Source organism: Dendropsophus ebraccatus, chromosome 4, assembly GCF_027789765.1.
Source record: "Dendropsophus ebraccatus isolate aDenEbr1 chromosome 4, aDenEbr1.pat, whole genome shotgun sequence".
Taxonomy (NCBI): Eukaryota; Metazoa; Chordata; class Amphibia; order Anura; family Hylidae; genus Dendropsophus; species Dendropsophus ebraccatus.
Window position 1 is genome coordinate 138940188 of NC_091457.1, and position 24117 is coordinate 138964304.

General features: G+C 45.3%; 1 protein-coding gene across 2 annotated transcripts in view; it reads right to left on the bottom strand.

The window, feature by feature from the left end:
* The window catches only part of PFKFB4 (6-phosphofructo-2-kinase/fructose-2,6-biphosphatase 4), a 61531-nt gene extending 38773 nt beyond the window's left edge, over positions 1–22758 (bottom strand). Inside the window, exon 1 of one of the 2 annotated variants that reach the window (XM_069967177.1) lies at positions 22570–22758. In XM_069967177.1, coding sequence (XP_069823278.1) covers positions 22570–22609 — 40 coding nt within the window. In that variant the 5' untranslated portion in view covers positions 22610–22758. Of the gene's footprint in view, positions 1–14049; positions 14190–22569 lie in introns of those variants that run through there. The other variant, XM_069967176.1, reaches the window with a different exon arrangement.
* Between the last annotated feature and the right edge of the window lie 1359 nt (positions 22759–24117).

Consider the following 24117-nt stretch of genomic DNA (forward strand, 5'->3'; position numbering starts at 1 on the left):
CAAATTGGCGTGGCCTAGAGTGTGCGTGCCCAAGCCTTGCACCACCCCTCCGTCCCTCCTCATCATTACGAATGCCCTGGGCAGTATTTTTCCTATTCATCACCTGTGTGAACACTGGATCGTTAAGGCACCTGTGCAGTGTTCAAAAAAGTGGTGAATAGGAAAAATAATGCCAAGGGCATTCCTAATGATAAGGAGGGCGGGGAGGAGGGACTGAGGGGTGGTGCAAGGCTTTGGCACACACAATCTAGGCCACGCCAATTACAGGAGATGACAGCGAGGCGGGGAGTGATGTGTGCTGCCACACACTGTTACTGTATATATCCAACAAGCAGGGTCCTGGCACAGAGATCCCAACCGATTGAAACTTTTAGCATCTGACATTCTGTGCTGATTAAGTTGCTAATATCTTCTATCTGTATAATATATTAAGTCATAGTTTGCTCCGATACGCCCTCTAGTGGTGACTGTAGGTAGTCAGACTGACTCTCATTCTTTTCTGTTGCCATAATGCACACACCCTACTGTACATGACAATACAAGAAGGAAGGGTGCAGCTCTACTATGGCTGCCCCCAGGGACGTTTTGGGAAATAGTAACAAAGTATATTATATAATCATCATTATCATCATCATCATCAATTACTAAACACACACACTGCCTCTGCCATCTTGTGTTCTTCCCGTATAGCACTCTATGCCATCTCTTCTCCAGGTAAATGCTACAGGAGCTATTCTATTGCATCGGATGGACTCCCTTCTCTCCCCATTCACATCAATGAGCCTTGGGCACCCATAATCCAGTCACTGTATACGAGGAACACCCCACATATCTGTGTTTTTGGAGACTCTGGCCCAGTCATCCAGCCATCACCCTTTGCTCAGATTCTTATATTTGTCCATTTTTTTTGCTTCCAACAAATCAACTTGACGAGCGACAGTTTACTTGTTGCCTAAATATATCCCATTCCTTGGCAGACACCATGGCCACAAGTTATCATCCATTGTTGGTTTTAATGTTATGGCTGATCAGTGTATATTAGAGCAGTGCTTCTCAATTCCAGTCCTCAGGCCTCACCAACAGGTCATGTTTTTAGGATCTCTTTAGTATCGCACAGGTGATATAATTATACTCTGTCTATCAGGTATTCTCACAGGTTTCCTTTGTATGGGATATCCTTAAAACATGACCTGTTGGTGACGCCTGAGGACTGGAATTGAGAAGCTCTGTATTAGGCTACAAACCCACTTGGCGTGTCTGCAGCGAGTCCCCTTGCTGCGTATTTGCAGCGAGACTCGCTGCAGATCCCGGCCCTATACTTTTAATGGCAGACAAACACGCAGCAGGGATGTCTGCAGCCCACCCCATTAACCCCGCCTGAGCTGATACTTCACCTGATCCCAGCTTCCGATGTCTTCAGCAAGCCGGAGCGGGGACCAGGTGAAGTATATGCTCCAGCCAGCCGCCCGCAGCCCCGGCCGCCCGATCGACCCCCCCCCCCCCCCCCCCCCCCCCGCAGCACCGATCGCTTGCACGCCCCCCCCCCCCCCCCCCCCCGCAGCACCGATCGCTTGCACGCCCCCCCCAATATCCCCCCCCCCCGCAGCCCCGGCCGCTCGATCGCCCCCCGGCAGCACCGATCGCCCCCCTGCAGCCCCGGCCGCTCGATCGCCCCCCGGCAGCACCGATCGCCCCCCTGCAGCCCCCATCGGAACCGCCGGAGCCGGGATCAGGTGAAGTATCAGCTACGGCGGCCGGGGGGTTAATGGGGTGGGCTGCGGTACAAACTCGCAGCAGGGATGTACATCCCTGCTGCGTATTTGTCTGCCATTAAAAGTATAGGTCCGGGATCTGCAGCGAGTCTCGCTGCGAATACGCAGCGAGGGGACTCGCTGCAGACCCGCCAAGTGGGTTTGTACCCTTAGGCTGGGTTCACACTATGTATATTTGAGGCTGTATTTGTGAGGCTGTATAGCAACCAAAACCAGGAGTGGATTGAAAACACAGAAAGGATCTGTTCACACAATGTTGTAATTGAGTGGATGGCCGCCATTTAATGGCAAATATTTGCTGTTATTTTAAAACAACGGCTGTTATATTGAAATAATGGCCGTTATTTACTGTTATATGGCGGCCATCCACTCAATTTCACCATTGTGTGAACAGATCCTTTCTGTGTTTTCAATCCACTCCTGGTTTTGGTTGCTATGAGGACATGACATGAGGACCAAATACAGCCTCAAATATACATAGTGTGAACCCAACCTTAGAGTGCATTCTTGCATATTCAAATTTAGCAGGGGGTAATCAGTGGAGATTCTTCAATGAGTACTCCATTGGATTTTTGTCACTGATCTCCCTGAGCTCAGTGATTGTTGTGTTTTGTTGGTCTATTTTTCATTGCCCCAGTAGCCAGAATCCTGCTCCACACTGACGAGGGGGCAAATACCCCAAAACAGCTGTCTGTGGATGGATGTCTGCCTTGATAACCCTTGTCTTATGTCGTTACACTCGCAACAGAAAAAGACTTTGACTTAAAGGAGAAGTCTGGCGAAAATTTTTATTAAAATATTGTATTGCCCCCCCAAAAGTTATACAAATCACCAATATACACTTATTACAGGAAATGTTTATAAAGTGCTTTTTCCCTGTACTTACTACTGCATCAAGGCTTCACTCCCTGGATAACATGGTGATGTCACTTCCTGGATAACATGGTGATGTCACTTCCTGGATAACATGGTGATGTCACGACCCGACTCCAAGAGCTGTGTGGGCTGTGGCTGCTGGAGAAGATGATGGCAGGGGGGCACTTAGGGACACAGGGCACAGGAGGGACACTGAGCATCCCTCTGCCATCATCCTCTCCAGCAGTGTCCCTCCTGTGCCCTGTGTCCCTAAGTGCCCCCTGCCATCATCCTCTCCAGCAGTGTCCCTCCTGTGCCCTGTGTCCCTCAGTGTCCCCCTGCCATCATCCTCTTCAGCAGCCACAGCCCTTACAGCTCTGGGAGTCGGGTCGTGACATCACCATTTTCTCCAGGAAGTGAAGTCTTGATGCAGTAGTAAGTGCAGGGAAAAAGTACTTTATGTGCATTTCCCGTAATAAGTGTATATTGGGGATTTGTAGATTTTTTTTTTTTTTTTTTTGGGGGGGGGGGGGGGGCGCAATATAATACTTTAATAAAAATTTCGCCGGACTTCTCCTTTAAAGGGGCCACCCTGGTGTTTCCCTATTTATGTCCCATGCTCGCAACAGAGTGGGGACTTGAAGGGCTACGTACCAGTGTGGTTTAGTGTTCTCCCCACTGGGAGGCCCCCCTTGGCAACAGGCTTCGTGTTTTGAGATTCACAACTGAGGCTCCATGGACCCCTTCTTTGCATATTCAAATTTTGTAGGCGGCAATTTATCAGTGGGACTCTTCAATGAGTACTCCATTGGATTTTTTTCACTGATCTCCCTGAGCTCAGTGATTGTTGGGTTTTGTTGGTGTATTCTTAATGTATCTACCATCCAACAGAACAAACCAGTATGTGACTCTAGAAGTTTACTTCTTTACAAGGAAAGTAGTGTGGACATCGGCCATACTGCAGCTTGTATACTCAGCTGTTACCAGGAGCTCCATTACCAGTATATCCACCGTTATTCTACACGACAAGCTGTACACACTGTATGTGTCAATCAGGAGGAACTTACAATGCATCTATTCTGCCTCATGTAATAGGAACCAAGCTCCGTATGTTGTAACTAGACTGGTTTTACCTAACAATAACCCAAAGCTCTATGAATTGCTGAAATATACCTAAGGCTACGTTGACATCAGCGTTTGACCATCCGGCACCATTCAGTCTACCTTTTCCGTTATGGAGTAAGCAAAACGGAAACTGGCGGATCTGTTAAAATCCCCATAGATTCCCATGATATATTAGTGTGCTCCGTTTGCCCTAATTGTGCTCAGTTTGCATGCAATCCGTTCAAGATCCGTTTTTTTGAACGGAGAAAAAAAAAAAATAGTGTTTGCAGTATTTTTCTTTCAGTTTAAAAAAAACGGATTACGAACGGAAAGTGCACTTCCGTTTTTTTTTTTGTAGTCAATGAGGACGGATCTAAACGGAAGGTATTTCCATTTACATCAGTTTGTTTTCATCCGTTTTTGCAGTGAGCATGCACAGAAGCAGCAAGAAACCAAAGAAGAAAAATAAACGGATAGAAAAACGGAGGCTGACTGATGCAAACTGATGTACAAAAGTCAGGTTTTTTTTAAGCCAAAATACAAAACGGACCATTAAAAAAAGATGAACATTTTGCAATCAGTTTGCATCAGTCTGCTCGTCAGTTTATGCTCATCCGTTAAATTAATATGGACGGATCCGTTAGGAAAAAAAAGAAAAAAGCTAGTGTGGCCGAGCCCTTAGAGATTTGTTCTGTGTTTCCCAAACATTCTGGCCATCATGTCTTGATCAGTAGAAGGGTTATGAGGTAGGGGTCCTAATCACATTACCCCAACCCTATTTTAGACTAAGGGACCATATCTCTATTTGTGGTTTACGATTACACTGTCCTGGTTTTAACCTCTTAAGGACGAAGCCAATTTTTGTTTTTTCCTTCTTGTGTTTAAAAGGCCATAGCACTTGCATTTTTTCTACCTAGAGATCCACATGAGCCCTTATTTTTTGCGTCATTAATTGTACTTTGCAATGGCAGACTTTTGCATAAATTTTTGCATAAATATGCTGTCCGTCCTATGGAAAAGCTGACATGGTTATACATGTTCCTGAAGTTAGTACTATTAAAACGAATATGCAACTAGCATAACTTTATCTGATGGCTTTTAAAAAAAAAAAAAAAAAAAAACTTTTACAGAAAAGAAACGTTCCTCAAAATCACTCCATTCCCAGGCTTATAACGCTTTTATCCTTTGGTCTATGGGGCTGTGTGAGGTGTCATTTTTTGTGCCATGATGTGTTCTTTCTATATACGCATATACGACTTTTTAATTGCTTTTTAATTTTTTAATACAATTTTTCTGGATTTGATGCAACAAAAAATGCGCAATGTTTGCACTTTGGCGGATATTTGCGCTTATGACATTTACCGTGCGAGATCAGTAATGTGATAAATTAATAGTTCACACGATTACGCATGCGGCAATACCAAACATGTTTGTTTATTTATTTTTAGGGGAGGGGGATTTTGTAGTAATGAAAACATTTTTTTTTTTACTTATACACTGATTAGAAGTCCCCCCGGGGTTAGCGTCATTCCCCCCGGGGTTAGCGTCATTCCCCCCGGGGTTAGCGTCATTCCCCCCCGGGGTTAGCGTCATTCCCCCCGGGGTTAGCGTCATTCCCCCCGGGGTTAGCGTCATTCCCCCCGGGGTTAGCGTCATTCCCCCCGGGGTTAGCGTCATTCCCCCCGGGGTTAGCGTCATTCCCCCCGGGGTTAGCGTTAAGAGTGTCTATAGTGAATCTATAAAATATCATATATAGCAACAGCATCAAAGTGACATTGGGAATCGGAGGCAATAAGAGCAGCGGTGCACAGTATTAGGCCTGACTGTAGCGGCTGTATCCTGAGCAGCCTGTGACATACAATCCCGTACCCTACACTATGGAGAACAGTAGCTTGAAGGTCATCAGGACACAACGTGACTGTCAGCGAGTGAGCTGTCTTTTTCCAGAAGTGCTAGAACCTTCCAGTGAGGAGCTCCTGTCATCTTTCCAGCCGTCGTTATTCCATGGAATTAGAGGAAAGGTCACAAGGATTGGTGTTGGCGGAAGTCCAGACTATTATACAGCTGAACATCCCATTCAGCGGGAGACGTCCATGTACAATTAACCAATTCACTACAAGAACAATCACTTGTCATATTCTACGTCTGATGAGATCGCCGACATAGAAATATTCCACATGAACATCACATTACTTTGCACAATTTATTCTGGATTTTTTTATTTTTTTTTTAATTTGCTAAAAATGTCAAATGATCTGTATCACAAAGCAATAGTTGGTATGGGTCCCTGCCATTTAGAAAAACTTTTGACAATTCAAACGCCAAAAAATGCTTTTGAACACTCAGACCCCGACCAATCCCTAGATATCAGTATGAGAAACACACAGTATCACCCTGCACCTCCCATCCCCTCCATTATAAATCTATGGAGCCCATCCAATGCAGCCAGATAGAGATCATGGTAACCAAGCAGGGATGTTTGTTTTGTTTTTTTTACTAAATTGTTTATAAGGGAGAGGGACACATTAATTTTTTCTCACATTAACTGGTCCCAACAAGTGCCAGAGATTGTCATTTACTTATATTAAAAAATATCAAGCCTTCCAGTACTTATCAGCTGCTGTATGTCCTGCAGGAAGTGGTGTATTCTTTCCAGTCTGACACAGTGCTCTCATCTGCCACCTCTGTTCATGTCAGGAACTGTCGAGAGCAAATTCCCATAGAAAACGTCTTCTGCCCTCCAGACTGGAAATAATACACCACTTCCTGCAGGATATACGGCAGATAAGTGCTAAAAGACTTGAGATTTTTTTTATACAAGTAAACAACAAATCTCTGGCACTTGCAAGGACCAGTTGATTTGAAAGCAAAACTTTTTGGGGTAAACTACCCCTTTAAAGGTGATCTGTCAGCTCAAGGTCATGCTGCACTGTAAATGAGCGCCGCTAATAGACCTTGGCGATCATGTGGAGAAATTATATATGTATATATTTGCTGGATTACTCATGCTGCCCTTTATTTCATTCAGCTGTCAGCCAAATATCCCCTATTACACAGCTGATTTTATGACAGGCCAGAACTGAGCGATCAGGTGATGAGCGAGTATTTGCTTGCTTACTGGCCCTATGACATAGGGTGATATTTCCCTCTTTTGACAGATGGGGCAATAATTAAAGCAGAGTCTGGAATACATTGGGGGAAAGGTAAGTTGTTTGCGCAAACATCTGCACATTTTCTCAGGCATACACCCTGCTCACCTTATGGGCGGGCGGCAGCAAGACGGAGAGGAGGCCTGGCCTCATCCTGTGCCCGATTTATCATGTTTTATGGCGAAAACATCAGATTCACCGTAAGTGCATAGGGTGAGGCTTTATGCATGATAAATTCTGACTATAATCTGTCTGGGTAATATCATACCTCCCAACTTTTGCAAAGAGCAAAGAGGGACATGTGCGCCGCGGTCCCCATAGCCACGCCCCCATAGCGACCCTCCATAGCCACACCCCCATAGCGACCCTCCATAGCCACGCCCCCATATCAACCCTCCATAGCCACGCCCCCATATCAACCCTCCATAGCCACTCCCCTACAGTCACCACATGCTGCTGACTGAATAGTGCCCTATACAGTATCCAATTCCGCCAAAAATGCCCTATATAGTATCCAATCCCCCATTATAGTGCCCCACATAGTATCCAATCCCCCACATAGTATCCAATCCCCCCATATAGTGCCACACATAGTATCCAATCCCCCACATAGTGCCCCACATAGTAGCCAATGCCCCCATATAGTGACCAACATAGTGCCCAATCCCCCACATAGTGCCCAATCCCCCACATAGTGCCCAATCCCCCACATAGTGCCCAATCCCCCACATAGTGCCCAATCCCCCACATAGTGCCCAATCCCCCACATAGTGCCCAATCCCCCACATAGTGCCCAATCCCCCACATAGTGCCCAATCCCCCACATAGTGCCCCACATAGAATCCAATCCCCCACATAGTGTCCAATCCCCAACATAGTGCCCCACATAGAATCCAATTCCCCACATAAATCCCCCACATAGTATCCAATGCCCCCATATAGAGCCCCACATAGTAGCCTATGCCCCCATATAGTGCCCCACATAGTATCCAATGCCCCCATATAGAGCCCCACATAGTAGCCTATGCCCCCATATAGTGCCCCACATAGTATCCAATGCCCCCATATAGAGCCCCACATAGTAGCCTATGCCCCCATATAGTGCCCCACATAGTAGCCAATGCCCCCATATAGTGCCCCACATAGTAGCCAAACCCCATATAGTACCCCACATAGTAGCCAATCCCCCCATATAGTGCCCACATAGTAGCCAATCCCCATATAGTGTCCCACATAGTAGCCAATCCCCCATATAGTGCCCCACATAGTATCCAATCCCCTCACATAGTGCCCCACATAGTATCCAATCCCCTCACATAGTGCCCCACATAGTAGCCAATCCCCTCATATAGTGCCCCACATAGTAGCCAATGCCCCCATATAGTGCCCCCCATATTATCCAATCCCCCATATAGTGCCCCACATAGTAGCCAATGCCCCCATATAGTGCCCCACATAGTAGCCAATGCCCCCATATAGTGCCCCACATAGTAGCCAATCCCCCATATATGCCCACATAGTAGCCAATCCCCCCATATAGTGCCCCACTTAGTATCCAATCCCCCATTATAGTGCCCCACATAGTAGCCAATCCCCATATAGTAGCCAATACCCCCATATAGTGCCCCACATAGTAGCCAATCCCCATATAGTGCCCCACATAGTAGCCAATCCCCCACATAGTGCCCCACATAGTAGCCAATCCCCATATAGTACCCCACATAGTAGCCAATGCCCCCATATATGCCCCACATAGTAGCCAATCCCCCATATATGCCCCACATAGTAGCCAATCCCCCCATATAGTAGCCAATCCCCCATATAGTGCCCCACATAGTAGCCAATCCCCCATATAGTGCCCCACATAGTAGCCAATGCCCCCAAATATGCCCCACATGGTAGCCAATCCCCATATAGTGCCCCACATAGTAGCCAATGCCCCCAAATATGCCCCACATATTATCCAATCCCCCCATATAGTGCCCCACATATTATCCAATCCCCCCATATAGTAGCCAATGCCCCATATAGCGCCCCACAGAGTAGCCAATTCCCCCATTTGTGTGGCCCCAGCGGAAAAAAATAAACCAGTAACTCACCTGTCCTCCGGTCCCAGCAGCTCCTCTCCCGGCAGAGCGCGCACTCCCGTCATCCTCCGGGGCGGGCAGCGCAGTACAGTCACTGACTGTACCGGAAGTGATTCATGATGGAGGCTTCAGGTCACTTCCGGCACAGTCAGTGTCTCTGTACTCCGCTGCCCGCCCCGGAGGATGACGGGAGTGCGCGCTCTGCCGGGAGAGGAGCTGCTGGGACCGGAGGACAGGTGAGTTACTGGTTTATTGTTTTTCCCGCTGGGGCCACATATAATGCGGGACACGGGGGGCCGTTCCGGGACCGCGGGACAGCACCCCGAAAACGGGACTGTCCCGCGAAATCCGGGACGGTTGGGAGGTATGGTAATATGGCCTTTAGGCCGCTTTCCTACACTGCATTCCTCGATGGGCGGACCATGCTAAAAAGGAAGGACTTTGCCCCTCTGCCATTTTGTCTCGCACCCCAATCCTAATAGTCTGTAAGCTCATGCATGCGAGCAGGGCCCCCACTCCACATGTATGGATAATTATATATAGATCTCTGTAATGTCTGATTTTTGTCTATGTATGTACCCCAGAATTGTAAAGTGCTGCGGAATCTGTTGGCGCTATATAAATAAAAATTATTATTATTATTATACTTAATCCCGGCAACAACAAACAACTACTGGTGACTGAATGGAGGAAGGGTTCCGGCCACATGTGGGAAACGCAGCATTAGGTGTATACACTCTGGCCAGGATTCCATTGACTGGAGTGCAACATAAATTTTCTATTAATCACGGCCGTTGTTGGAAATTGTGATAAATAGAAAATTTACGTTGCGTGAACATAGCCTTAAGGAGAATTTACACGTCCGCAGATACTGTCCGTGTACAGCCAGTATTCTGCAGACAGGACCTCAGAGCTTCTTGCGTTATGATTTGTTATGATGCTGGGAGCTCCAAAACTGTTCAAAAGTTTGCTCTACAGTATGACATAGCCGTGTGGCTGTGTCAGTACTTTGTAGACACGTTAATGTGTAGACACAGTTATGCCACCTGCAGTTCCAACACATCTCCAGAATCTGCGGGCAGATACCAAACAACCACAATCACTAATCATAGCTGTTACCATATCCTCCTTCATTCATCAGTGCCCCCCACACTCCATGCACCCACATACACATAAAGCCTATGTTCACACATAGCATTTTTGTCAGTATTTGTAGCTAAAAGCAGGAGTGGAACAGAGAAAAATTATAATGTAAAGATATAGGATCTGTGTTTTCAACCCACTCCTGGCCACAATACTGAGCTAAATAGTCTGTACATACACAAATACCAGATGGTGACTGGTTATTCTGTTATTTAATGTACGCTACTCCATTTATTATTATAGATAGTAAGCTCTTTTGAGCTGGGCCCTGTTTAAAATGTTAATTTGTTTTTTATTTTGCAAAGTCTAGCTTTGTCCTACTACGTATTGTAAAGTCTTACGGAATATATCAGTGCCTTCACTATTATACATTCGCCCCTTAGTAGATTGTACAAAATTTTTACATTGATAATAAACAGCTGCAGAGCGATATTGTATCCAGACCCACAATAACATTTCTACCATTATAATCATCTTTATTAGTGGCTTCATCGGCAAATGCCACTCACCAACCGGTACGGCTAGCTTCTAGTGGTTCTATAACATTACTGCTTTTCAGGGAATGTTTTACTGCCAGCTCAAAATTTCCAAGGTTTATAGACTTAGTTACCAGTTTATTATGACCAGGGGCCCAGTATATCTGAGGTGGTTTTTACACAGATTTTACTGACACCACAGTTCTATAAAGTGGTATGTAAAAACTCAGTAGGTGGTCATAAAATCTGGCCATCAAGGCATCAGGGCTGACCTCCAACATAGCAGCCGTCTTTTGGCTTGTTCAGTGAGCTGGAGCAGGTCACAGGGAACCACAGGATAGGTGGCTGGAGGACTGGCTTGGCAGATGTAAAGTTCTCATTACAGGCATTGTGACCACTTTCTGAAATCATGGGAAAAGCAGACGTGTGCCAAAGGGGTTCTGCCACTTCTATGACTTCATTAAGGGTGGGTTCACACGTAACAGATCCACTGCGGATCCCTGCCCTGTACACCCTATGGGCAGACAAACTCAGAAGTTTGTCAAACTCAGAAGTTTGTCAGAAGCCCGCCCTGTTATCCCCCCCGCCGTCGGAGCGTATTCATGACCTGGTCCCTGCTCCGGCTTGCTTCAGGGCTCCTGGTGTCTTTACACCCCGCTCAGCCAATCAGTGTGCTGCGGTGGCGCAGCGCACTGATTGGCCGAGCGGGTTGTGCCGGGAACCCCCGAAGAAAGATGGAGCAGGGAGAAGGTGATGTATATACTCCGGCGGGGGTGGGGGGGGGTTGGTGCAGTAACTGGGCGGGCTGCTGACAAACTCGCAGCGGGATGTCTATCCTGCTGCAAGTTTGTCTGCCCATATGGTGTACAGGGCAGGAATCGCCAGCGAGAAATCCGCTGCGGATCCGTTACGTAGGAACCCACCCTTAATTAACTTATCCCATATCCACAGGATAGAGATTGTGGGGGGTCCAACCTCCATACCCCACAGCGACTCCCAGATAGTCCCCCGACTCTTTTGTTTTGAATACAGCTGTGCGTATGGCACGTAACCCGTGGCTCTATTCTCTGTGGAATTGTCTGAGAGCGGAGTACAGCACTCTCCTCTTTCTAGCGGCTCCATAGAGAATGAATAGAGCCACGGGTCACATGCCATACCCCCAGCTGTATTCAAAACAAAGGCAAATCTGGGGGTCGCCGTGGGGTATGGAGGTCTGCCCCCCCCCCCACACACACAATCTCTCACTTGTCTCCAATCCTGTGGATAAAGGGACAAGTTAATTAAAGGTGGAAAACCTCTTTAATATCACCAGGAATCTAATTTTGGCTAGATTCACATGTAACGTATCCGCAGCAGTTTCAAGCTGTGGATACCTTTGTCAGTGTCAATGTGATTACAAACTCGCAGCAGGATTGTCAGTATGTGTTGCCTCCATTAACCCCCCCGCCACCGGGAAGATGGAGCAGGTAAAGTATCTTCCCGGCAACAGGGGGCGTTAATGGGGGCGGCACTTACATACTCGGTAGCGAGATGGCAATCCCGCTGCGAGTATGTGATCACATTGACACTGACACAAGAGGTATCCTCAGTGGATTTTGCTGCGAACTCACATCGTGAAATCCGCTGTGGATATGTTACATGTGAATCTAGCCTTCATTTCAATTTCAACCCAACGTCCTACAATGTTTTTTTTCCCCAGACTCTAAATTCTGCAATCATAATAAATACTGGATCAATGACCCGTCGCAGCAAGACCTCCTGTGAACTCTTTGAATAAATCAACCATGACAAGACCCGGTGGCAGAGCTCCATAATCTCACTGCTTTTACAGTAGATAAACCTCCACTGTTCTTTCCTGTAGACATTCAGACACCTTGTACAAAAGTTACAGTCTCTAGGTATAAAACAGATGACATTTGTGGCTTTCTAATGGATCCACTACATAGGTTTTGGTTATGTGTTTTGTTTGTCCATCACTTTTTTATACTGTTCCTTTAGGGTGCATTCACACGTACAAGATCTGCAGCAGATTTCATTTGCTTTGAATCTGCGCCATCAAATCTGCTGCAGATCCTGTACGTGTGAACGCACCCTAAATATATATTCAGGCAGCTTATGACCTGACCTAACACACCAGTGGCTTTCATGTCATCTATAGCTTAAAGTGAATCTGTCAGCTGCAATTCACTTTCCAAACTGCTGACACTGTTAGGTTATGTTCACACTGAGTAAATGTGTCGGAATCCCACGGAGGAGCTCTCTGCAGTGGAATTCGGTCTGCCTCAGTGTGACACTGTTTGTCTATGAGGGCTTGCACGCCTCCGCTCAAAGAATTGACATGTCAATTCTTTGAGTGAAGAGCAGGAGTGGAGGTACGCAAGCCCTCATAGACAAACAGCGTCACACTGAGGCAGAGAGCTGGGATTCCCGTGGGATTCCCCCACATTTACTCAGTGTGAACCCTTAGATCAATGAAATGCATGGTATCTTTCATATATGTGTCTGTACATCCATAACATAGTAAAGTGCTTAAATTCTCTGGTGAAAAGTGTCAAAGAGGTGGGCCTAAGCCCCAGAATTGCTGCAAGCTCCCCCCCCCCCCAACTCTATCCCTGCTTGACTGACAGACAGCTGGAAGCTGAGCCCCAAGAAGGGACATGGATGGAAGGGGGGATTGCAGCAATTCATATAATCTATGTTTGATTGGGTGAGATCACCTTTTAAAAAAAAAAAAAGTTAACAGCAAGTTAGAAGCTTCTAACTTGCTGTTATGTCCCTATAGGTCATCCTCAGCACAGTTTATTTCCTATGTAAATGAGGCACTTTGGTGCACTGGGGGCAGAGCTACCACCCTCAGTGCACCAATCCTTCCCATCTCTCCGCATAAATATTCATCCGGCACTCTGCAGTGATAAACACTGGAGTGACGTCAATGCAGAGCGCCGACCCAATAATTATTAAAAGGGGCGGGTTGCTGTACTGAGGGCTGTAGCCCCACTCCCAATGCACCAAACCACTTCATTTGTATAGGGAATAAACAGATTTTCCCCAAAACTGGGCTGAGGATCAAGGTAAGGACAGTACCTTCATCCTCAGTGCCCCGGGCACTTTAGGGACATAACAGCAGGTAAGATGCTTCTAACCTGCTGATAGTTTCCCTTTAGGAATTGTCTATAAATGTTGCAAATAAAGTGGCTATAGATCCAGTTTTCTGCAGCTGAGGCAGCCACCCCTTTCATATCGACAGATCTCCTGTCATCTTCTTGTAGGCCACTGATTTATGTCTGATTTAAGAGATGAAGGCCTGTGAGAAGTAGTTCTGTACATGGCGTCCTGTACTACAGACGTGTGTGGAGCCTCTATGAATGCACAGATGAAGGAGGTTCCTTATGAAAATAATCTTTTTTCGCTTCTCTCCTATTTATTGTGAGGACACCTTCATTGCTACAGGCAGCTGGCTTACCTTCATGTCTGGCAGGTTTAAGAAACGAAACAGTATTGAGAAAAAGGCCCGAAGTGATGCTGGGCTCAGGAACTGTTCCCATAGAGACTGCACGTAGGTCAACTAAAAACTCCTGTTCTTGTATAAGTGACTCATCCCCAAATCTGTGGGCTTCTTCCTTGCAACACATTTGTCTCTTCCTTCTCCGCCTCTCGGTTTTGCATGAAGTGGAATATTAACTCTGTGCTGCTACGATGGTGCCAACACTTGGGACATGTGCCAAGTGTCTTTCCGGTATACCCCTCACAGCCATAGATGTGGTCACTTTTTCCACTTTAGACAGAATAGGCTCAAGTCATATAAAGATTGGGATTATCCACAGCCGTAAAGCAATAAAGTCATCTGACAACACCCTTGTCTAGATAGGATAACACTGCCCAGAGCAAACATCATAAGTAGAGGTGAGCGCAACTGGAGCCTGCTCGAGTCCGATCGTTCGGCAATGGAATACCAGTGGCTGGAGACGTTGGATGCCGCCCTAGGGAGTCTTAGCAAACATTAAAATAGACTATGGCAATATCCATGTTTTCCAGGACTCCCAAGGGCGGCATCAACTTCTTCAGCCACCGGTATTCTAATGCTGAACAATCGGACTCAAGCATGTTAGTTGCGCTCTTTTCTGCTTACGATGTTTGTTCTGGGCAGTGTTTGTCTATCTAGATGAGGGTTTTGTCCGATGACTTTATTGTATTGTAGCTGTGGATAATCCCAATCTTTATATGACTTGGGCCTATACCATCTAAAGTGGAAAAAAATGACCACATTTATGGCTGCGAGGGGTTGTGTGTGTTAATAATATTCAACCAACTGAAAACCCCAGCGTATCCCACTGGTGTAAACTACCAATAAAGTCAAGAAACAAACAAATTAGTTGATGGGGTCCAAAAATAGGATCTGGATAAGATGTAAGATACCTGTAGAAAGAGGCGAATATGCCCATAGTATCAAAGCCTCCATTCATAGAAGATCACCAGGACATCCAGCGACATACTACTATCTTAGACTGGGTTTATATCAGAAAACTGCAGTACATTGCTGGTCTATATATGATATGATTTGTATAGACCACACAGTCTACGACTGTGACTATGTTCTTGCGGTAGTGTTGCCACACATCAATGGCCCGAGATTTTTACCAGATGAAATAGTGATTATTCTGTCCGCCATCTTCAATGGAATCTGCAAGGCCTCCTATTTTGGTTTCTATGTGGTTATTACTAGGCAGAGTTGTTTTGTAGCTCACACATCTAATACAATGATCTCATCATCACAACAATAACAGAAAAGGAAACAGACAACCAAAAGCATTACACACCGTACACACCTTTACTGACAAGTAATAGCCTCCATGTGACTAATGTAATATTTAGCCAGAACCTGCACTTTATCAGTAACTCTTTACAGGGAAATTCACGACACTCCTGTAACGTGTTTATCTGTAATGTGGGAACAGTTTTCTACTATATACTGTGATGAATCAGGGAATGACTAAGAGGTAAACTTAAAAAAAAAGAGTGTGTGGCATTCACGCTGGCCAGCTGGAAATAGCCATCAGCCAAGCGATTTATGACTGTTCATGTACTCTGAATGGAAATAGTAAGAGTAAACCGCTATCAGACTCTTCTAGCAGGAGATTTTCTCCCTGAAAACAATAGGATCAGGCAGTGGAAATCCCACATGCCTGATCATGATCAGAAGGCCTTATGGTACGTTTACACGGAGTGATAATTCGCCCGATCGTACGATTACCGATTTCGAAGTAACATTTATTTTTTTTTATAACGATCAGCGTTTAGATGGAACGATATATCGAACAGAAAATTCGTTTTGCGATCGCTTAAGCCTATCTCGCACATAGGTAAAATCGGTGAACGACTGTTTACACGGAACGATCTGCAAATTTTTTGCGAACGACGATTTAAGAACATGTTCAAAAGATCAAAATGAACGATTTCTCGCTTGTCGTTTGATCGTTCGCTGCGTTTACACGTACGATTATCGTTCGAATCCGATCATTATCGTGCAAATTCGCACGATAATAGTTCCGTTCCTGCTGAGGTGTGCAAGTTACTTTGATGCAGGTTAAGGCTATGTTCACACAAAGTATAAACAACAGCCGTTATTTGGCACTCAAAACAACGACCGTTGTATTGAGTGCCAAACAGCCATAATTTGCAGTGAAAATGGCATTGAAGTCAATGCACAACGGCCGAAAATAAATGACATTATTTTGACGGCAGTATCAAACTGGCCGTTGTTCAATTCTTTGTGTGAACAGCAGCCATTGTTAGCATTGACTTCAATGCAGCCCATTTCACTATTAAAAGAATGGCTTTCTTAAAATTGAAAAATACGGCTGTTCATAAAATGTACGTTGTGTGAACACAGCCTTAATTCTAAAGATCCCCAGGAATTATAAGCTCAGGGAGGTCCTTTTCTGTCAGACTGTTAAACATTAAACTTTTCATAGCACTATTTTAAAGGGGAACTATCAGCAGGTTAGACTAATCTAACCTGCTGATAGTAGTTAAAGGGGAACTAAGTGATATATATTGTTTTTATATCTTCCATTACACTGCAGCTGTAGCTTAATAGTTAGTCAATCACAGTGTAGTCCTGGTATTACATCCTAGTGGGAAGACCACCAATATATAAACATCTCTATAGCTCACACAGATCCATATGGCATCCAACCGAAAAAACAAACAGTGCCACGTCTCTCATGCTAGAAAATAGAGAAGCATTGCTGTGGGGGCTCCGCTAAGCTAAAGCTTTGGCTGTCCCGGCATGATGCGAATTGTTGTTTCGCAACAGCTGTAGGGTCGAAGGTTCCCAATCCCTGAAATAGACCCTTACTGAATTTTCCTGAATTTTCCTGAGTTTTAATAAGTTACCTCCTGCCAGCTCCTAATATAACGTAGTGGATGAAGATTTATAGTGACTGGTCCATGAACTGTAGGCCCTGTGGTTGCAGCCCACCGTCTGCTATCAGCTGCGATATCACAGATACAGACACATTTATAGATAACACTTCCTGGGGACAACAGAATAGGAAATACTTGAAGATAAGGTCATAAACAGGACGTGCATTAATCCTACTATATATAGATACTGAAGCTGGGATCTGACTGGCTAGTCTGCTTTACATGCTTACACCGGCCTTTGGACACATAGGTTTTTTACGCCGGACTTAAAAATGTCCCCGCATCTCCAGCGCTACGGGGATTTATGTAGAGGCGGACTACCTCTACATAAATCCCGTGCGCTCGGCCGAAAACCTACGCCAGCTGAGGACTGGAGTAGGTTTTCGGCGTATCTTTTGGCGGAACGGATGGTGAATCGCGCGCCCTCCGTTCCGCCCTCTTCACACCCCCTCCCCCCGGCATACTCGGCGGAAAGTGCCGATTTGCAATTATTTTATTCGCAAATTGGCCATTTCATCCGAAAATCATCCGTACGCTGGATGATACAGGTCCCCCCTACTGTATACACTTATAATAGACTTCCAAAAATTAGCTTACATCCAACAAGAAAGAAAAAGAATGTGGGGACAGCAAGAGGAGGGGTCTGGTGGCAGCTTATTTCTTTACCCACATTAAAAAACACACCAGATTGACTGAGCAAAATGTGCATGAATATGGCGGAGTCAACAGGAACATTTGGACAATGGCTTATCCTAAAAGTCACCCAATATGACGGGTACACTTTAAAATCTTTCCTTATCTAACCAAAACTTCTTGTATTGGGCAAAAAATCTGTTTATTTATCATTTTACAAATTTTTTTAAAAAGTCAGCATTTCCTACAAATACATCTGCACAAAATGTGTCAACTGAACTATCTTCAAAGAGGAACCTTCCGTGAACTTCTCTCCTAAATAAAGATATATATAGAATGGCATCACATCTTGCCGATATGTTGCTGGTATACATCAGCATATTGGAAGAGAAATATGCAGAGGCTTAAAGCTTTATTACATGGGCTAATCAGGAGGAGAAAGCAAACGTCGACTGGCAAGCGCTCGCTCGCTCCTCGTTCCCCGCTCGCTGCTGGTCTTATTACGCACACCGATACATAGTGGGTAAGAGCGGGTGGGTAGTGGGGAGCCCGTAGGAGATAGCGGCAGTCTGCTGCCGCCGCTTTTGTGGTGGACAGTGATTTCAACATGTCGTATGTCGGCTGCCATCGTGAATGTCGACTGATCGTTGCCTTTTAACAGTAGATATTACACCAAGCGATTATGGGCCAAATACGGTCGATAATTGCTTGATGTGGGGTACTAGTCACTAAGTCTGGTTTAGTTCCCATATTATATATATATATATATATATATATATATATATATATATATATATATATATATATATATATATATATATAGTTTAGGTACACGGGGGCGACGGCAACAGATCGTTGCCAGACTGAACGCTAGTGTTAATAGACAACGATCACACATTGTGCATGTCGGCTGATGGTTGTCTTCTATTACATGAAGCGATAATCGGCCGTAGCGGCCAATAATCACTTTGTGTAATAGGGCCTTAGGATGTGCTGCAATCCACAGGACAAACCTTGCATACTCTTGGAATATGGCCTGAATATATTCACTAGCCAACTTGGGCTACTGAAATGAGTGAGGCCCATGCTGATCTGAGCACAGATATATCTGCATGTCATTTTTACATTTTCCCAGCGTATCCATCATGGTATGAATAAGCCCGAACTCCTTGACTCTCGCAGTGCTGATCTATACAGTGTCCAACGAACTTCACCAATTCATAATAGGTTCAATCAAGATGTCTACTTAACAGGATGAACAGCAGCACAATCTGCGGATCCAGTCCGTCTTTGTCTTCTGTAAGGCACCGGGAAAGCAACAAGAAATTTGTAGGTGACATTTTAGTTGGAGTGGTAATTGCTCTGATACTTTGCAATGTTAATAAAGCCAAAGGATATCATCAGCGAGTTTCATTACTGTGCTTCATGCTGGCATCCCTGGGCAGCTATTTATAGGCCCATCACACAGGCCGCTCTAAAGAGATTAGAGGTGAGGGCATTAGAATGACAACACAAGAGTCAATGGGAGACACAAAGGAGAAAAACAAGAAAAAACCATCTACAAGTCCTGCTACATTATATATATAATATATACATCTACAGCACAGTAATAAAGAGCCTCCAAAATGGCAGCAAAGCCTAGTAAACTACTGTTCCTATGGTAACCGTGCAGCTTCGAGGCCTGCGCTCCAATTGTAAAGATCATAGAAAGCAGCATAAAAGACCGATCTGTCATCTAACACTACAGCCTATAAAACCTCAATGATCTGTATACAAAACAGTACAGAAGGATATCTGCTGTCGCAATCGACATCATAATGTAACAAACAATAGAAGCCGTATTATATGTAAACACCCAATATGGCAAAAATCTGAATCACCAACAAAAAGTTTAGCTGGTCCTGTCCGCTTTAAGGTAGAGGATACCGCCACAATGGCTGGACGCTGTGGTGCGGCACAAATCTACAGATAGTGGTAAAAAAAATGTGGTTTACAAAAGCGTATTTATGTATCCAGGCTATAAATCCACCATAGGCCTCATGCAATTGTTTTACTACAACTCCAAGTTGTGATATGGCATCCGAGGAAGTCTATGGGGCCCTACTGCACAACAAATCGTTTATATAGTCTACTGAGTGTAACATAGCGGCTATACCAATGCTACATACACCGATTATATATATTGTAGCAGTCAGATGGGTAAATGTAGGGATCTGTGCGACTATGACAAGGGCCAAATACTGATGGCTAGACGACTGGGTCTGCACACCTTAGACATGGTAGGTCTTGTGGGGTTTTCCCAGTATGTACTGGTTAGTACAGCACCAAGTGGTTCAGAGTAGAGTGGCACAATGTCGAGCGTGTACTGCAAAGGGTAGTCCGACTAGTCTGGTCCCACCAAAGGTGAAAAAGAGAAAATGTTTCTGCTGGCTAGGATAGAAAGGCGTGAGAACACAAAGGTCATTGCATTTTACTGGGTATGGGGGTGAGTAGCCACAGACGAGTCATGGTGCCCATGCTGATCGCTGCCCATTGCCTACAATGAGCACTTACACATCAGAACTGGACTATGGAGCAATGGTAGAAGACCTGGTCTGATGATTATGCTTTCATTTACATCACATGGATGACCACGTGCATAAGTGTTACTTACCTGGAGAAGGGATGGCACCAGGAGGCACTATGGGTACAAGACAAGATGGTGGGGGGCAATATCATGGACTGGGAAATGTTCTGCTGGGAAACCCTGTGTCCTGACATCATGTAGATCATGGGTCTCTAAGCTTCGGCCCTCCAGCTGTTGCAATTTGGACAGCCAAATCCAAAGCTTTAGCTGTCCTGGCACAATGGGAATTGTGGTTTTGCAACAGCTAGAGGGCCACAGTTTGGAGACCCATGATGTGGATGTTACATGTACCATTGAGAGATGTGCTGGAAAATCAAGAACGACCATAGAGGCCGCATTTCACATCTTATAGGGCTTAAAGCAGCGGTAGAGAACCTTGGATCTCCAGCTGTTGCAAAACTACAACTCCCATCATGCCTGGACAGCCAAAGCTAAAGCCAAGGTTCCCTACCCCTGGCTTAAAACATACGCTACTAGGGCCAGATACTAAAGGACACCATCAGAGATTTAGTGGAGTCCAGAACTCAATAGGTCAGAGCTGTTTCTGTGGCATAAGAGAGATCTACACAATATCAGGCCGATGGTTTTACGAATATGGCTGACTGGTATATAATATATATTATACTTTATTTCGGTCAACCTTATACAGTCTTCAGCAGTAAATTCCCTGATACACGGAAATGGCTGCGGATGGGGAATACAGCGTAATAACAGCTTGTTGTTTTTCCCTTCTACAAACTTTTTAGAGTCTATGGGGACTGACAGACAGACGAGCCTCCTGCGTGTGAGTAAACAATGGCAGATTATACAGTATAGGGCTGGGCGGCTGCCAGTGCTCACCTTCAGTATGAATGCTGGACGTGAAACACCATAACAGCGTATCCGTGTAACACAAGCACATCACACACAGGATAAGCATCGGACTATAAAGTGTCCAATTACAAACACATACTGTATATATTTGTATAAGTCAATGGGGCCTGGGCCTGTCTCTGCACATATACGCCTACATCTCATTTTGACAGGGTGCCGACGTAAAAGTGCCACAGAGGGCAAAATGGTAATGTGAACCCGGCCTAAGACGTCTCCGCATGTGACACATGCATAAACAATGTCTGACAGTGAACAAGGAATATGTCATGCACAAGCCCCATTCTGTCACACGTCCTGTATACACAACCAACCCATAACTCTCCTATTACTCGTGTGCACAAAAGAATACAACATTACACAGCAACAGAGGAAAAAAGCCCCCTGGTCCCTCTAGCCCACCCTCATATCTTCTCAGGATAGATACATGGGCAGATTTACATTCACCAACCGCATCTGCCGGAAGTTTATTCTTAGCATCTACTACTCTTTCAGTAGAATAATATTCACCAACAGGATAGATCGATTTACAGTGTGATAGAGAAAAACGGTGCCCATGCCCGACAGGCTAGACCTGTTGTACGCACTTCGGACGAGAGACGGTTTTATAGTGTTTGTCATATTTATGTCATGTGACATTTTGAGCAATACACACACCCCGAAACTGGCAATGGCTGCAACAAAGCTACTACAACTGCCTATTATAGATAACACTATAGGATAGATAGATCAATATATAGGATTCAGTAGACAATAAGATGCAATAAAGGAGGGTGACAGGATAGACCCGAGAACACAAGGCATCCATACACAGCACAGAGCAAGCACACCATAGACAGAGCATGCACACTATATACACAGAACACGCACCCAACACATGCATAAACAGAGCATTCACACTATACACAGAGCATGCACACCAAAGACAGAACATGCATCCAACACATGCATAGACAGAGCATGCACACTATATACACAGAACATGCACCCAACACATGCATACACAGAACATGCACACTGTACACAAAGCATGCACACCATAGACAGAACATGCATCCAACACATGCATAGACAGAGCATGCACACTATATCCACAGAACAGGAACCCAACACATGCATACACAGAGCATTCACACTATACACAAAGCATGCACACCATAGACAGAACATGCATCCAACACATGCATACACACTATATACACAGAACAGGAACCCAGCACATGCATACACAGAGCATGCACACCATACACAGAGCATTCACACAAAATCCATTGAGCATGCACACACAATGCACTCAATACATAGGAGATAAGTACACAGCACATAGGGCATGCCCACAGCAGGGCACAGTGCCATCCCCCTCTGTGTGTGTTGCACACACGTGTATACATGCCCAGGAGCACGTACACAGCTATATACAGGACCTACCTCTCCGCCCCCTCTCATTGATGCCGTTGCTGCCCCTCATTGCAGCAGAGCTCTTCCCTCCCGGGTCAGCAGAGCGGAGCTATGGAGTAGCCGAGCTGCATGCTGCTCTCCTCCCGGGTGTCAGTGCAGCTGCCCCCCGCCTGCCATGTGTGATGCCCCCTCCTTATTACAGCCCGGACAGGGCACCCGAGGAATGTAGCCGTGTGGCCCCTCCCCGGGGCCTGGCTCTGACAGCCCGGCCGGCCATAGGCCAGCATGGCGGAGGGGGAGGAGAGGCGCACACTGGGCCGTGTTTACACACACAGGAGGCTCGTCTGCTGTAACCCTTCCCCTGCCGCAGCGCCCGCTCCTCCCCGGCTCCTCCCCGGCTCCTCCCGGCACCGCCAGTAACCCCGACCGAGCCGATGCCGGAGCTCACAGGGGCTGTAACTGCATGGAGGAAACACAGGAGGAAAGAGAAAGACATAATGTCATTATACATATACCACACAGATACACTCACCACATACATATATACCACACACATATATACCACACACATACATACACATACATATATATACCACACACATATATATACCACACACATACATACACATACATATATACCACACACATACACACACATACATATATACCACACACATGCATATATACCACACACATGCATATATACCACACACATATATACCACACACATACACACACATGCATATATACCACACACATACATATATACCACACACATACACACACATACATATATACCACACACATATACACATACACCACACACATATACACATACACCAGACACACATACATATATCACAAACATATACACATACACCACACATATATACACATACACCAGACACACATACATATATCACACACATATACACATTCACCAGACACACACACACACATATACACATTTACCAGACACACACACATATACTACACACATATACACATACACCAGACACACACACACACACACATATACCATACACATTCACCAGACACACATATACCATACACATTCACCAGACACACACACATATACACATACACCAGACATACATACACCACACACTTATACACATACACCAGACACACACACATACACTCACACACACATATATCACACACATATACACATACACCAGACACACATACACCACACACATACCCAGCCGTGTCACAGAATGGCCGGTGTCAGTGAAGATCATCCCGGACGGTACGGCAAATCGGCAACAACGGCCGTGATTAATACTAAACTTACATTATGTGAACATAGCCCAAATCTGTATAACTTTCTTACATCATTTGAATCTATTTTTCCTCTGGCGTACTATTAAAACTAAATGCAAAAAAATGTTATAAAAAAACAAACAAACAAACATAACTGACCTAGTAAGCTGCCACTGTTCTAGCCCTGCTGATCCTGTCTAGTCTTTGTTTTGCTATAACAATTATGGAATGTACATCCATGTAACCTATGGCCAGTCTCTGGGTTCAGTGGTGTACGGCTTGTGGCCGTCA